At 36.2% G+C, this 16,979-nt stretch overlaps 2 protein-coding genes across 2 annotated transcripts; both read right to left on the reverse strand.

The window, feature by feature from the left end:
• Positions 1-2,750: 2,750 nt before the first annotated feature.
• LOC113351177 lies at positions 2,751-4,024 on the reverse strand. The gene is made up of 2 exons (XM_026595212.1): positions 3,709-4,024; positions 2,751-3,589 (listed from the first exon to the last, which is right to left on the reverse strand). Exons 1-2 carry the CDS (start codon positions 4,022-4,024, stop codon positions 2,751-2,753), a joined length of 1,155 nt encoding a protein of 384 aa, XP_026450997.1.
• A 10,290-nt stretch (positions 4,025-14,314) lies between these two features.
• Positions 14,315-16,863, reverse strand: LOC113351178. Its single transcript, XM_026595213.1, has 7 exons — positions 16,675-16,863; positions 16,483-16,569; positions 16,249-16,398; positions 15,969-16,136; positions 15,405-15,458; positions 15,149-15,295; positions 14,315-14,671 (listed from the first exon to the last, which is right to left on the reverse strand). Exons 1-7 carry the CDS (start codon positions 16,861-16,863, stop codon positions 14,315-14,317), a joined length of 1,152 nt encoding a protein of 383 aa, XP_026450998.1.
• Between the last annotated feature and the right edge of the window lie 116 nt (positions 16,864-16,979).

Raw genomic sequence — 16,979 nt, forward strand, 5'->3', positions numbered from 1 at the left:
GGTGAACCCTGAGAAGTAAGGGAAAACATTAACTTGCTTCGGATAGCAATAGCAATAGACATGGCCATATGTTTGATAGCATCAATGTTTTAACTTACCTTTTTTTTTTTTTTTTTTTATGCGAAGAGAAAGATTTTATTGCTTAATGAAATAAAAGTTCTGAGTTTTCCTCTGCTTGTATTACATTAGGAATGAAATTTGGTGGTAAACCCATCCAAGACCTACTAACTTTATAAATTCTAGAATGCTTTGCCAGGCTATCTGCTGGCTTGTTATTTTTCCTCCTAATGAATTTGCATCTCCATGTTGGATGATGGCAAGTTTAGACCTAATCTGTAAAACAATGGATTGATTCTCCCAAGCTACCTTTTCCAAGTCTTAAGTCACTGCTTCTACCACAGCTTGCGCATCAAGTTCCAAGCATACATGCTGCAGATTTAACTTTTCTGCCCACTCTATAGCTTTCAGCAGTCCCTCGCATTCAACTTGCTCCGCATTCAGGTGTCTGTCTGCATAGGTGCATTGAGCTTGTGCAAATTGCCCTGCAAAATTTCGGAGGATTAGTCCGATGCCAGAGTGGTTCAAATCAGTTTTTTTAAAAGCTGCATCACAACATATTGAATAGAATGGACTTTCAGGTGGTATCCAATTAGTTTGAACTGGGATACTGCTTATCTCTGTCCTGTTTTCACAGACATTCGTCTTTCTCATTTTCCTGCCAGTGGTCGAATTAAGCTGCTGAATATTTCTTACCACTGTGATGTGGTTTGGCGTGATATTGTCAAACACATTTCGACATCTTGCCTTCCAAATCTCCCAGACCATATTTGCCATCTTAGTTGTCCAGTCTTCATCTAGTTTATTCATATCATCCTCAAACCAGCTTTGGATCCAATCAAAAATGGAATTATTAGCTCCTTGTACGCTTCTTCTTGCTCCAGGAATTGATAGTTGTATTGCTCTTGAGAAAGAACACTCCATCAGCATATGTGTTGTACTTTCGACACTTTGCTGGCAAGTTTTGCATTGCTCACCAGTATGCTGCATTGGCTTGGCAAGCCTCTCATTACTCGGAACAATATCAGTAGCACACTTCCAAACGAAGTGTTTAACCCTTAGTAATGTTTCCATATTCCAATTTTTCTTGTAAAGTTTAGCCTTTTCCTCATCAAATATTTCCTGCCTGTTGGTTTTTAGCTCAACCAACTTATTATAAGCTGACTTGACTGTAAACTTTCCATTCCGAGTTAATGTCCAAACTATTTTGTCCGACTGCAGCTCTACTATTCTTGTATGAAGTATTTTATCAGCATCAGCAGGTGTGAAAATACTGTGAATCAATTCTGATTTCCAACTTCTGGTTTGTGGATCAATAAGATCACTAACCTTTGCATAGTTTTTAGCCTCTTATTCGCTTACTGATGCTACAGGTGGATCATGCATTCCTTGTATCCAATTATCTTTCCAATTTTGTATACTTGTCCCATTACTGGCAATCCAGAAACTGTGTTTTCTGAAAAACTCCATGTTAGTTTGGATGCTGTGCCAAGCCCATGTTGAGTTACTCTTCTTCTTAGCGTGCAGTGCTGTTGTGTTAGAGAAGTATCTTTGTTTTAATGCAGAAGCCCATAATTGATCTTGTTGCTGGCATAGTCTCCATGCTTCTTTACATAACAGAGCTTGATTGAAACAAGCTAAATCTCTAAAACCCATTCCTCGTGTAACTTTATCTCTATTTATTCTTGGCCAAGAAGCAATATAAAGACCCCACTTTCTTGCTTGTTCCACCGGTAGTCTCTCTGAATTTTATCCATTTCCTTGATGTTTGTATTAGGTATCTTGAACACTCCCATATGATGTGATGGCAGTGCATTGAGAACATGTTTGATGATGACAGATCTTCCAGATTGATTCACCAACTTACCATTATACCTTTTCAGCCGACTCCTCATGTTGTTGACTAGGGTGTTGAAAGATATAAATTTTTTCCTTTTAAGAAACAAAGGAATCCCTAAGTATTTCTCTTCTAAATCCATCTTCTTCATTCTTAACCTTGTTAAAATAATTTTACTATGCCTTGGTGGAAAGTACTTGGAGAAGAAAACCGCTGATTTCTCAAAATTAATTTATTGGCCTGAAGCTGTACTGAACTTGTTGATGATATGAAGGAGATTGTTCACATTATGCACATCTGCCTTGAAAAAAAGCATGCAGTCGTCTGCGAATAAGATATTAGAGATTTGTGGTGCATTCCTTGCTATCTTTATTCCTTTTATGTCTCGTGTGAGTTCTGCATGTGCTAGAGATCTGGTAAAAGCTTCTATTGTTATCAAGAAGTGATATGGTGATAATGGATCACCCTGTCGAATTCCCCTTGTTGGTTTAAAAGATTGACATGGTGATCCATTAAGAAGAACCTGTATTTCTGAAGTAGATATGCATTCATGAACCAAAGCACACCATTTCGAACTGAAACCAAGTTTCAGCATTATATCATTTAGGAACTTCCACTCCACACGATCAAATGCTTTGCTCATATCCAACTTCATTGCCAAGTAGTGCTTCTTGTTTTTCTTCTTATTCATATAGTGAATCAATTCATGTGCCAAAGTAATATTGTCACTGATTTGCCTGCCGGGGGCATAAGCTGCTTGCATAGGGGAGATTATCTTGTCCAGATGGGACTTCAATCTAGTTGCCATTATCTTTGTAACCAGCTTGTAGGTGGAGTTGCAAAGAGAAATTGGTCTTTAGTCGCCTGGTGTATGAGGAAGATTTGTCCTTGGGATGAGACACAAATTGGTTTTATTCATCTTCTTCAAGAGTTTACCTGACTGAAAGAAATCATGTACCATTCTGATTACATCTTTCTTTACCACTGTCCATTGAGTTTGTAAAAACCCTGGAGGAAACCCATCTGGACCTGGTGCCTTCCACGGCTTCATACACTTTAAGACTGCAGTGCTTTCAGCTTCATCTGGAACTCTTGTAAGCATGAAATTATCCTCTTCAGATATACACTGTGGTAAAAGATCTAGAATAGAGTTACCAGTTTGAGGATTAGATGTACTCATAATACTATGGAAATGTGAAGTTAAGATACTTTCAAGATTATCTCTACCAGTGCACCAACTACCATCCACCTTTTTGAGTGTTTCAATACAGTTTCTGGATCTTCTCTTATTTATTTGGAGATGAAAATGCTTAGTATTTTGATCCAACTCATTGAAGATAGTTTCTCTTGACTTTTTCCTGTAGAATTCTTCCTCGCGAGCATGCCATTCTTCTATTTCTCTTTCAACTTCTATCACCATCTGTGTTTTATCTCTACCCTGATGTGGTTGTTCCAGATCTGAGAGTTGCTGTTGCAGAATATTGAGATTATTTTGGATATTGCCAAACGTGTTGCGATTCCAGACGTATAAAGTTCTTCTAGTTTCCGATAGCTTCTTATCCAAGGTAAAACTTGCTGACCCATTAAAACTTGTAGCCCAAGCATTGATAATTTCAGTTGTGCACGTACCTTCTCTTAACCAACACTCAAAAAACTTCCAGTTTTTTGAGCTGTGAAAATTGTTAGGAAATAAATCTAGAAAAATGGGACAATGATCTGAACCAAAAAAGGTAAGTGTTTAAGGAAAGAATCTGGAAAATAAATAAACCAATCTGGATTAACAAGGTATCTATCTAATCTTGTCTTGATTTTACCAGTACCATGCTTGTTACTGGTCCAAGTATAAGGATTTCCATGGAACCCTAAATCATTAAGGCCCGTTTCCAAAACAACCTGAGCTATAGAAGAAGCATGTGAGGAAAAGCCATTGCTATTTGATCTTTCATTATCATGTAAAGTAAGATTCAGATCTCCTATGAGAGCCCAAGGGCCAGTAATATCAAAGTTTTCACAAATGTTTTGTAAAAAATTCCACTGTTCTTTTTTCTCTTGAGGATAAGGAGAGCCATAAACACAAGACAGTAACCATTTAAGTTTAGATGGGTCACTATTTATTAGACAATGGATCATGTTTTTATCATGGTAGATGATATCTAATTCAAAACCATCCTTCCAGAGGAGACATATACCTCTAGCTAGCTCTTCCTATAGATGGGACATAGAAGTGATTTGGAAAATTTAAGGGTTTGATAAACCTTAAGATCTTATCGGAATCTATTTTTTTTTTCTTGCATAATGACAATATTAGGACTTAGCATTTTATTGAAGTCATAAGCATAGTTCCTAGTTTCTTTATTAGAAAAACCATTACAGTTCCACGCTACGATTTTCATAACTATATTATTCCTAATATGAAAACAACAGTAAAAGAAACAATGAAAACACTTTAGAAACCTAGAGATTAAAACTTTGAAACTTAAAAACACAGTTTTAGTTTTGTTATATACCTGTGCAGGATTTCCTCCATAGTCATTTGTGGGTTTCAGTTATTGCATCTCCTCATTATTGCAATCCATATCAGTCGCATTGTGATTCATACTAGCAGGTATGTCATTTCTTATGGTGCTAGGAGCAGTAACATGAATGTTATGAGGGTTCATGGATGGTTCTTGATTCAGTTGAGAGTTTCTCATTCTTTTTGTCTGCATGTTATCATCAACATTTTCTCCTTCACCTATTTCCTCCAGAGCTGAATACGTACCTCTTTCATCTTCATTGGATTCAAAAACATCAGCTTCTTCTTGCATTACAATCTCATATTCTGCAGTTGTGAAAATGTCTAGATATAGGAGATACGAGGTTTGAAGACAGGTATGCTCTTGATGATCTATGACAAAGCACTTGTCACAGATCTTTTTTGGTTGTAGCTCCCAATGATACCTAATCCAGACATCTTCACCAGTTATAGATTTCCACCATCCTCCACGGTGTAAATGCTTTTTAAGATCCATCTCTATTCTTGCTCTCACTGTGTTTCCATGTGTTGGCCTACAGTTTTCTGGTTTTGTCCAAATCTTCCTTCCCATAAAACTGATTGCTTCATCAATTACAGTCCTATTTAGATGTTCCATTTTTAGATACTTGAACTGGATATTGAACTCTTGATGAGTGAAAACATAGTCTTTCACTGCAGTGCCAGCAACAAACTTTTTGACTGCAAAAAGAGCTTCTCCCACGATCCAAGGACCATTGTTGATTATTGCATCTTGCTCCTCTTCATTGTTCAACCTCACCAGCATTAGGTTGTGTCCCACGACTCTTATCTTCTTATTCATGTATTGCCTCCACAATGAGTTGATGTCCTCCTTGATGGTTTTCATATCAATCTTATCCTTGAAAAGAAATTTTCCTAGCAGGGCATATGACCATTCTTCCTCAACAACATTATTGTTTGATGAACCACCTACTACAGCTCTTCTTTCCGTTGGAAGTTCGATAGACGCATTCCTTAGTTGTCTTGAGAGTTCATTAATCCTGTTGATACGACTGTTTGAACTTTCAGCCATTGCAGTGTTCCCTTGAGATTCAACATTTTTGTTGACTTGGCTATTTGAACTTTCAGCCATAGCTATATGTTTTGGAATAAAATTTTTAGATCCACTGAAATGATGATGACTTGCCTTGGAATGCTTTTTAAGGAAAAATCTAGGGTATTTATTCTTCTCAAAAATCCTCAAAGATAATTTTCGCTTCCGATAATACTTCACAATATCTTTAAGATTAGGTAAAGAGTAGCAGAATATTTTGTTTTGGTAACAAAATCTGTTAGGAGGATAATCTGCAATGAATGTTTTACCAGAATTATTGATATTCGCAATATAAAGAGATAAATGTATATGACTTGCTTGACTGGCAATGAGAAAGAAATAACATGATTTTGGGTATGACTGGTAAGGTAAGTGCTATACTTATGGGGGGAGTAACTGTAATTTTGACAGCTAGAAAATAAGCTGCAATTACGGACTAAATTGCCAGTCTGATGACTAGCTAAAATAGTTTTGCACTTATGGAAATTTTCATCCAAAATTTTAGGGGGAAAAAAACTAGTTTGACTTTTTTTGAAAAGGATAGTTTTCGTCAGAGAGATCTGATGATCACGAGGATCAACATTTTGAAAATGTTCAATGACTGTAGCCTTGTAAAAAGCTACTGATCTACTAGTATGAATCACCATGCTAAAGATGATGATTTGCACTACTGCATTCCACACCACTGTTCTTGTATCAGAGGTTAGCATTCTGAAATTCACCACTGCAAATCCACCACAGGATACCCACAAATGTCTACTTTGGAAAGAAACTGCACCAAAAACAAATTACCTCTCCGTTTATGGAGTGAAGATTATAGGGAGATAGATGATTGAAGACTAAGTAGAAATCATGTGAAAAACAAGAGATAAGACAAAGATAATCCAATAAAAGTTCCACAAGATTCAAGGATTATTCATAAGAAAAACTAATTGCGAAAAAGAACAAAAAACTGACTATGGAGTTTTAAAGAAATCATAAACCAAGAAAATGGAATAATCCCAGAAAAGTTCCACAAGATTCAGGGATCATTCAAGAAAGAAAAACAACTATGCTCATACCTTTCGACCTTTCAACTTTCTTCTCCTCCTCACTTTCACTAGGTTTTCATGTTTTAACTTACCTAAAGCTCAATCCAGGTTTTCACTTAAGGTTGTTTGGAACTTGACCAGTCAGGGAGTTGTTCTGAATGAATCTGAAATGTGGATAAATTTTCAAAACTAACGGAGAAGACATAAAAGAATTTGATCCCAAGCATGCTGTGATTCATACAAGAAATCTTCATCAGATTCTCAGCTTAACAAAGAACTAGTTTAACAAACCTACACTTTAGTCGCAACACTAGGTGATATTGATCCTGAAAATCCATATTTGACAGGTTTTTATTAGCAAAACACCAGAAAGGTTTCGCCAGTACTTTAAAAAAACGAGGAGCAGAGCAAAATATCAAGACGCACGGGTCCCAACTCACAAAGATGTTATGCGAATACGAATTCTTTTGGAGGAGCATATAACTCAGTTTATAAATAACCGAGAAGTATACATGGATCACCATTCCAATCAGCAAGAGGATTCTGAAGACAAATTTCCACTCCATCCGAAGTCCAAAGTTACTGCAAGATAACAAACATCCCATGTTAAAATTAAAAAAACCAATTTTTTCAATGCGAATAACGAAAGATATGTTGGAGTCTTGCAACAATAGAAGAAACGTCAGATGTATCAAACAATAAATATAAAGAACCGTATCAAACAACTCTACCACGAACAAATTGATGAGGGCAGAATCACAGGTTCAACAAACTGTCCTTAACACATTAGTTCGCGGGTATACTCTAAAGTAATGCTAAACCCCAACGTGCGAAGATGTGTCCAGGATAAGACTGCCCGATATAACTTGTATTAGCACAATACAAGTTACCCACTCCTAAACTCAGCAACGGGGATGGAAGTAAAACGCCGCACGAAAATAAAAGCAAGAAGATGAAGAAAAGTAGACCTAGAGATGGTCGCTGCTTGTATGTTTTGAAAAGAGATTTTCGAGTTGTATTTATAGGAAAATTAACTTGCAAATCAAGTTAGGTTTAGGTTTTTTCTTATAAAACGAGTTTTGTTTCTTGTAAAACAATTAAACACAAAAAGGAATTTTTTCCATAAATAAAACTCTTAAATAAATTACTTATCAAGTTAAAAAGTTGCAAAAAAATAATTTCAAGTAGACACGGACTTGGTGCTTGGTACACGCGCATGGGCATGGGTCGAAACATGTATTTTTCGTCCCACCCGCTCCACCCACATTATTGTACAACATATCCATCAGAACATGGTAATATAGTGGAGCACCTCTTTAGTTTTCCACAATGTGGGACTAAAGGTTCCATTTCATTCACTCAAAAATGAGTGAGTATCCTTAGACCCTTAGGTCATGAGATCAAACCACACCAAGACCAAAAAATCATTTATTAAATAACTCATTTTCTCCAACAATCCCCCACATGAATGAAATCTCGGTAAAAAACGAAAAATCAGAGTACGGAAAATACCATTTAGGCAAAGGTGTCGATGAGGTCTTGAACCTTGCTTAGTGAGAAGTTACCGGAACTACTATCTAGACAGTGAACTATGTCTTGAACTGCGTTTGGTGTAATTCTAATAACATCCATGCATGATATCCTCCAAGTGTTGCTAAGTTTGTGTCGTTTTGTCCATTTTGGCGCTGGACATATCCTGTTTCTCAAAATGCTTTCCATTCTCATTGGAAGCGACCCACTTCCTCATTCAGATAGGTGAATTCCATCAAGAGTGTTTACTGCTACACCCCACTTCAATCTTAAATTGAAACTATAGAACTCATTAAGACTTAATTAAAAGTCACCCTCCACATGCAGTCACACTATCACATCAACACCATAGGGAAGGGACAGAGAATGAAATTCTCTGATAGTGTTTACCTTTACCTACCATAAATTAGTTGTCTCATTCGAAACCTTGTTATTGGAATCTCCAATCAGCAAGGTTGAGTATCCTTCATGGCAAGTTTAATTATTTGAGCCTAAGCCCCATCCCCTTCGATGCTTTACTAACTATCTCCTTTGGAAAACCTTTCGTCAAAGGGTCCGCGATATTCTCCTTGGACCTTGTCCAATCTATGGAAATAACGCCTGTAGAGATTGATAATTTCAAAGAATCATGTCTTCTACGCATATGTATAGACTTTCCATTGTAGAAGCTATTCTTAGCTCTACCTATTGCAGATTTGCTGTCACAATGTATCGATATAGCTGGCACAGGCCTATGCCAGAGAGGAATATCTTCTAAAAAGTTTCTTAGCCATTCGGCCTCCTCTCCTGCTTTATCTAACGCAATAAACTCTGACTCCATAGTTGAGCGAGCTATACATGTCTGTTTGTAAATCTTCCAAGATACAGAAGCACCTGCTAGAGTGAATACATATCCACTCGTAGACTTAGACTCCTCTGAGTATGCTATCCAGTTCGCATCGCAAAATCCCTCAAGGACGGACGGATACCCTTCGTAATTCAAACAAAATGTCATTGTGTACTTCAAGTACTTTAGTACTCTATTAAGTGCATCCCAATGTTTCTGCCCTGGATTACAAGTATACCTGCTTAACCTACTCACAACATAAGCAATGTCTGGTCTCGTACAATTCATCAAATGCATCAGACTTCCTATGACTCTCGAGTATTCAAGTTGGTTAACACCTACACCCTTATTCTTCATGAGTTTGCAAGAAGAATCATATGGAGTGCAAACAGGATTACAGTCAAACTGATTATATATCTTAAGTATGGATTCAACATAATGAGACTGACTCAGACTATAACCATTAGAAGTTTTTATAATCTTCATCCTTAATATGACATCAGCGGGTCCGAAGTATTTCATGTCAAAGTTCTCATTCAACATTTTCTTAGTGGTATTAATAACATCCATGTTTGTACCTAGTATAAGCATATCATCAACATACAAGCATACAATCACACAGGCATCCTTGACAAGTTTAGTATAAACACACTTATCAGATTCATTAATTCTAACACCACTAGAAATCATCACATGATCAAACTTCTCATGCCACTGTTTATGTGCTTGTTTCAATCCATACAAAGATTTCTTCAGTTTACAAACCTTCTTCTCACAACCTTTAACTACAAAGCCTTCGGGTTGTTCCATATAAATTTCTTCATCTAATTCACCATTCAAAAACGTTGTCTTTACATCCATTTGATGTATCTGTAGGTTATGGACAGAAGCTATAGCAATTAACATCCTAATGGAGCTAATTCTACTTACTGGTGAATATGTATCAAAGAAGTCTATACCTTCTATCTGTTTATAGCCTTTAGCTACCAACCTAGCCTTGTATTTTTCAATAGTTCCATTTATATTACATTTTCTCTTGAAAATCCATTTACAACCTATGGCCTTAGACCCTGGAGGTAAATCTACAAGTTCAAAAGTACCGTTTTATCGAATGGAATCCATTTCACTAATTGAAGCTTCTTTCCACCACGGAGCTTCAGGACAAGTCATGACTTCTTTATAAGTCTGGTGATCAGACTCGGCTAGGTATGTAATGCAACCAGGATAGGTTTTCTTAGTTTTAACCCTTTTACCTCTTCTAGGTTCTATTTCTGGTTCATCTTCCTCTAAAGGTAATGACTGACTGGATGATGGAAATTCTAGGGGATCATCTAAACATCTCTTTCGAGAATCACGTTTCATAGGAAAAACATTCTCAAAGAACTCAGCACCCCTAGACTCCATGATAGTAATATAGTGGAAGAGGAACTTGGTACAGGGTATACGCGCATGGATATGGGTCGAAACATGTATTTTTCGCTCTACCCGCTCCACCCACATTGTTTTACAACATATCCAAGAGAACATGGTAATATAGTGGAGCACCTAATTTAGTTTTCCACAATGTGGGACTAAAGGTTCCATTTCATTCACTCAAAAATGAGTGAGTATCCTTAGACCCTTATGTCATGAAATCAAACCACACCAGGACCAAAAAATTATTTATTAAATAACTCATTTTCTCCAACAAGATAAACCCTGGCACAACTCTCTGCTCCTTTCAGCATCACCCATTTGAGTGAAGGCACAAGAACAAGGTACATGTTAATCATTCATGCCACTCTTGTAAGTTAATGTCCCAACTCCCAACTGTTGATCTCACCTGATCCTGTTACTAAATGAAATTTGAGATTTTCCTGAATTGTGTGCAAGGAGGAAAATATGCCAGGACGGAATTTTCAGTACTAATCAAACCATCTCGAGGAATAGTTCTTCCCTCCAAGGAGAATTCAGAACTGGTCCAAAAATCTCCCCGGAACTGATCACTTAGTAGGAGTGATTTCAATCACATCAACGCCAAATAAAGTTCACTGTACTTGATTATAACCTGCTGAATCAAAATTTCTTCTAAAAATCACAAGATTTTCCCGGGCACTTAGAAAACCATATACATAACCCAAATATCAAGACCCTTCAAAGGTGTATAAAAAAGTGAACTCGGTTTACAGAACCCACTCCCGAAAACTCAAATTTCTAACTACAACTAAATAAAAAATTCGGTTTGGTTTAACCAACAAAACGTCAAACAGTAACAAAGAATTATTTTTTGTACGCGCGCATAAAAAAAGAAGTTACACGACTAGTGCATAGATACAAGTGGGTACCGGTTTCAGCGGGTCGATACAAATCCATTTAAAATAAAAAAAAATCATGGCCGTTTTTGAACTTTTTGTATTTGTACCCTCCCGAACAATTACAGTACCCGACAGTCACGGACTTTCACTTTTGGCGAGAAAGAAATTGCCGTATTTTTTAAAACAAATATTACTCCAGGCCATTGACCTAATTGATAATGATGCTTGTATGACATCTTAATTTTTCTCATTCTGTTCAAAAGAGGGACAATGCATTTTAGCCTAGCTAAATTGGGGTCTATACCACTTAATTGGGCCCATCAAATTTTTCTTCGCACACCATCAAATTACTCTGGGCACCCAAATTTCTAAAAAATACTAATTTACTCCCACATTAATTCCTAAAACAATCTCATATAAATACTAATCTTTCCATTTTCAGTAAATCCAAAAACAAAAAAACCTAAACCTAAAAAACTTTCTATTTTCTTCCATCTTTCCAAATTCTCAAAACCCTAATCAAAAAAAATCTTCATCCTCTTCTCCAACGAATCTTCGATCTAACCAAGAAAAAGGTAAATCTCCATCAACCCATTTTATGATTTGCATTTCTTCATTGATTTACATGTTTAAATCTTCAATTTTCGAAAGTCAAAATCTCTGATTACACCCAGAATCGGTTTATGTTGACATATCGAATAAACTGATTCAGGGTTTTATTCTCCGGCCATGAAGAGCATGCACAGTAATCGGTTTATATGATGATTAACATCAACCGATTCTTGGTTTAGAAACGAAATATGAAAATACATCTACAGAATCGTATAAGTGCTTTAGAATAATCTGATTCTGTTACATTTTGTTCTTTTAATTATGCAATCACATAATCGGGTTTTATGTGCTTGATAATTTACCGATTATGTTTGTCTCTTCAGATTCCTTTTCATAATCAAATTTTATACATGTACCACATAAACCGATTTCTAATGTTTCACACTCCTGTATGTTTTTGTAGTCAGAATCGGATTACATATGTTTAATTATGTACCGATTCTTAACTATTTTTTTTGTTTTATATAGATATGGACTTCAGACACCTAGCGTTTTACTCTCGAGAGCTCACCTTGGAGGACATTCTTAGGAAACCACAAAGAGTACCAGAAAGAAGCCTCTATAAGTTTTCCTATGGGCGTGAGACCCATCTTGAACAAGCCCTCGCATTGGTTGACAAGCTTGCACTGGAGGAGCTTCATGAGGTCATAAGGTTCACTAGGATGAGGAGAAACATGATTTCAGATGAGAGGGAGCTCCATGAAAAATGGAAGGTATGTGGAAACTAATGGCTCAAGCACAAGCTGCTGCTCCTGATGGTGCTGATGCTGGTGATGTTGGTGCTGGTGCTCCTGCTGATGGTGGTGCTGCAAATTCTCCCAGTGGTGCTGCTTCTGCTGATGCTGGTGCTCTTGCTCTTTAAGTTTTAGATGTTAAAAGTTTAGGTTTATTAGACTTGTGGTTGTTTTAAGTTCTTAACACTCTTTTATGGTTTGTATTTTGATCTCTGAGTTGAACTTAATTATAATTATGTGTTGCTCGATAATTCTAGCCTGACATGCCAACAATCGGTCTACTTGATATGTCAATATAAACTGATTGTGCAAGCTATTTTTCCTATATGTTTTTCAAGCTAGAATCGGGTCACATATGAATATATATAAACCGATTAGTGTCGGTGAAAATTCAAAATTTTAACATGTATTTAATTGTTTTATGTTGGTCACAAGAAAGAACGATTCCTTGTGGCATAAAAACTTAATCGGGTTATACAGACCTTCGAGAAGATCGATTATACCAAATTATTTCACGTTTTTCAAAAAAAAATAGCCGTTAGGGATTTTCTCTATAAATAGAGACCTCGCCTTTGGAACCCATTTGCCCCAAAATTGATCATTTTATTCCCCCTCACTTCATATACTCCACAACTACTGATTTCATACCTCCACATACAAGAAATGACATCATTTGATTCAAACGAAGATTTGACAATCACCAAAGCATGGTACATGGAAACTCGAGTTAGACGTCAATCCTCCGTAAGGGTGGATTCCGTAACCTTTTGGGATAAGGTACACAACAAATTTAGCCAAGAGTTTGGAAATCCTAATGGATGAAGTGTTCAACAAGTCCATGATAGGCACCTAGTCACCGAAAATGCGATACTTGCTTATTTAGCTATCCAATCTCGGATTTTTAATGCTCACCCCTTCAACTTGTTCATTGAACAATTGTAAGTATTTTTGTGGTTTGTTTTACGTAAACCATGTTGTTTTATCTTTCAATGAAACACCACTAACAAATATAAATTTGTTCTTTTGTTTTTGTAGCACGAAGTCGTAAAGGCGCGCTAGTTGGAGGAAAAGGGGGAAGCATTTGTATTCGATGCAAGCTATCACTTCTTGGTAGAAAAAAAATCCCGGAGGATGACCCGGACTTCATGGATCGTGTATCGTCTTCGGAGGAAGATTGATGGATTTAGAAGTTTTTGTATAGCTTTTGTGGGTAGACCTCTATGTAAACCCTCACGAGATTATAACTCGTCCACTAGGGTAGCCTAGGGGTTTAAAGGCTTGATGCATGTGCTAAATGCATCCTACAATAATAATGGAATGAATGAAAAAAAATCGTATGAAAGGAAACAATCGGTTTATATATGTAATACGTAAAACCCGATTAACAAAATCGGATTATACATATGGCAACGTTAACCAATTATAGATATCCTCTGTTAATTTGGAAACACCAATCCAGAATCAATTTACACGTGCATAAACGTAAACCGATTCTGAGTAATGTTTACGAAAAAAAATCAAAATATTTAATGTTTTGAAGAACTCTCTAGCATTAGTTAATTTCAAATCCAAAACATAACTAACTTCTAATACAATTAATTAATATTAATTTATCAGGAGTAAAATAGGTACTTAGATGGCGTGAAGGTTATTTCTAATGACCATTTTTATCATCTAGCTATAGACCCAAATTAAGTGATATAGATCCCAATTTAACCGGGCATTTTAGCTTTAAGTGTAAAAGAAAAAGAAAGAGAAAAAAAAAAAAATTTAAATGTGACCTTAGAAGTTAGAACCTTGCCGCTGTTATTTACATTTGGGGCCACCACGTCCTCCAAAGTGAAGAATATTGTGGTCTGGATAATATTCCGCTTCATAATGCTCTGGACAATCGATGGTATCTTCAGTTTTTTCTGGTTTTAAACTTTTATTATTCATGTTAATGTACTGAAGGGTATCAACGGAACCAGCATCAGCAACATATGCACTTACTGGTTGACCACTTCCCATTGGTGGGCTACTTCCATCTTCACCAGACTTTACGCGACCACCCCAAAAAACAGATGTAGCGCCTGGTAAAAACCCTGGGAGTAATTCTTTTGGCCAATACCCAATTTGAATATTTTCTCCGAGAGTCAACCACCATTTCCCTTCGAGTTTATCCTACACCGTTACAAGACATTCTTATCATTTTCCAGCATATGGAAATCAAAAACAGAAATCTCAAATTCTTTAAGTTCAAGATGCAAAGCTTTCTAATCAAGCATACATCTGACAAACAATTTCTAGATGAAACACCTTGCATTTGCTCTATTAAAAATTTTTCAAGATGCAAAGCTTTCTAATCATGCATACATCTGACAAACAATTTCTAGATGAAACACCCTGCATTTGCTCTATTAAAATTTTTATTTGTACTTGTACTACTTATAAGGTTTTATTTTTTTACTACCCCTATGGAGTAAGCAAATGCTATGACAGGCATATTGCCTGAGTTCCAATCCTCCAATATATTAACTTAAAGCTAATATCATGTTTGTCTTATATTTTCGGATCTGACTAATCAAAAGTAACTTGATTCATCTGTTTTTTTGTTTGTTATATGACAGGCATACTACACAGTTTTGTAACGTTACTTACCAGACTAATCTGTACACTTAACATAACTTGTTCGCCACCGATTTCTGACATCTTGGAAAAATGCATATCAGGAGTGTATACCGAATGTGTTTGAACAAAGCCATAGCAAAGAGTGTTATAGCAACCAGTACTCTTCCCACCATCAGCCTTTTCAACAATGAAACCATGTTTAAGTAAGATTTATTAGGATATATTAATAGTAATAATGAGGCAAAAAAAATAAAATAAAATAACGTTATTGATTCTAGAAACTTACAGTCCAGTACGCAAAACTTCGGGTCACATCATCACCATATAATTGTGGATCTACCTGTTACATTTGTGTATACATTTATTCCAAACAGTTCAAGTCACATACAATAAATATAGACGTCAAAATATATTAAGTGACCGCACTTCTTTGAGTACTTGGAAACGGGCCCAAATAATTTTTTTAGGTATGATTGAGCTACATTCAGTATTATAGGTTCCGTCGGTGAGTTTGTAATGTTTCACTGGCTGTTGATGATTTATCGTTTTGTTCTCTATTTTAGTAATCAATCGAATTGGTTGATAGGGTAACAAAAGAGTGAAGAGTAAACGAAACCAAGTAAGTCAACTACTGCTGCCCATAATATTCACATACAAAATTTTCATCCTTTTCTTTTACAGGTAAATAGTTTTCTGCTAACGAGTTTCGAATTCCAAGTCATTACCTAATGATTTTATCAATGTAATAGAGTGATACTTAAAACGACTAAGAATAAGTCTACATGGTTTAAAATATTATTAGACGCGAGGAATATAAATTGTATAAAATGGATTGTAATTTGGTACATACCCTCCATCCATATTTAATGACATTGGTTTGCTCCAGTGAACCAGATTGAAGAGCGATCTCAGCTGAACTGAATTGATCCCGGTTCACGCTAGGATTCCAAACATTGAATATTCCACTTGCTCCATGAATTGTTTCATCCAGCTTTGTTTGGTATGAAACACCTGCTCTCTGAAAATTACCAGTTTGACAAAGACAAGACCCAACAAATTCTTAAAATTATAGGTAAACCAGTGCCCAACTTGTGAAAACACAAAGAAAAATCGAAATTTTATTTACATACATATTGATCAGCCTGGGCATTTGATGATAATTTGGCTCTGATAAAATCTCCCCTGGTTGTCCTACGAATAGGAACTGTACCTTTTAGGCACCTGTCAACTTGATTCATCGAGGTTTTGGTCGAGTTCGTGGAAAGAAACTCTTCATTCATCTGATAGAAATTAACCACATTAAACATCAGAAGTTAGTGGGAAAACAATAATATATGTATATGGGTGGCACCAGTGTGTATTACCTTAATTTTATGGTGCTTTAGCAAAGGATGATCAAACGTGGGCTGTTTGTGGAACTCAATACAATCGTAAGTGTCACCCCACGGAGCCTTCATACACAAACAAAACAAAACAGTCTTATTCAATAAAATTCAAAGTAAAGGAAGAAAAGAACCAAAAAGAAAAATTAATTTTCAAAAGGAAAAAACGCATACATGTATTGTTTTTGTCGGAGGTTTATTTAGAATCCCAAGTTGCCTCTCTATATTCAACTCTTCTTCTTGTGTTAGCCTAGTCGCCATATCCATCCTTCCTTCCACAAGTACGGGTACATGATAGGTAAGCAATAAACTCCCCAACAGTGCTACAATGTAAACACTCTGCAGACCTATAAACGAAGCCATCAAAAGATGTGAATGACTTGTGATTTACTAACAAGTGTTCTTGTTTTCCTGGAGCAGCTAACAAGTTTGCGTCTTTATTTATAGTTTATAATCTTCCATATCTTGGCTATAAACTT

Source organism: Papaver somniferum, chromosome 2 (genome assembly GCF_003573695.1).
Source record: "Papaver somniferum cultivar HN1 chromosome 2, ASM357369v1, whole genome shotgun sequence".
Lineage (NCBI taxonomy): Eukaryota > Viridiplantae > Streptophyta > Magnoliopsida > Ranunculales > Papaveraceae > Papaver > Papaver somniferum.

What these genes read in the sequence shown, in the direction of transcription:
- LOC113351178 (XM_026595213.1), bottom strand. Translation starts at nt 16,863, where the DNA reads ATGGCTTCGTTTATAGGTCTGCAGAGTGTTTACATTGTAGCACTGTTG. An exon ending in CTCCGACAAAAACAATACAT is followed by an intron (nt 16,570 to 16,674) that starts GTATGCGTTTTT and finishes TTGTGTATGAAG; the next exon opens with GCTCCGTGGGGTGACACTTA. An exon ending in GAAGTTTTGCGTACTGGACT is followed by an intron (nt 15,296 to 15,404) that starts GTAAGTTTCTAG and finishes ATTGTTGAAAAG; the next exon opens with GCTGATGGTGGGAAGAGTAC.
- LOC113351177 (XM_026595212.1), bottom strand. Translation starts at nt 4,024, where the DNA reads ATGATCCATTGTCTAATAAATAGTGACCCATCTAAACTTAAATGGTTA. An exon ending in CAGTAACAAGCATGGTACTG is followed by an intron (nt 3,590 to 3,708) that starts GTAAAATCAAGA and finishes CCATTTTTCTAG; the next exon opens with ATTTATTTCCTAACAATTTT.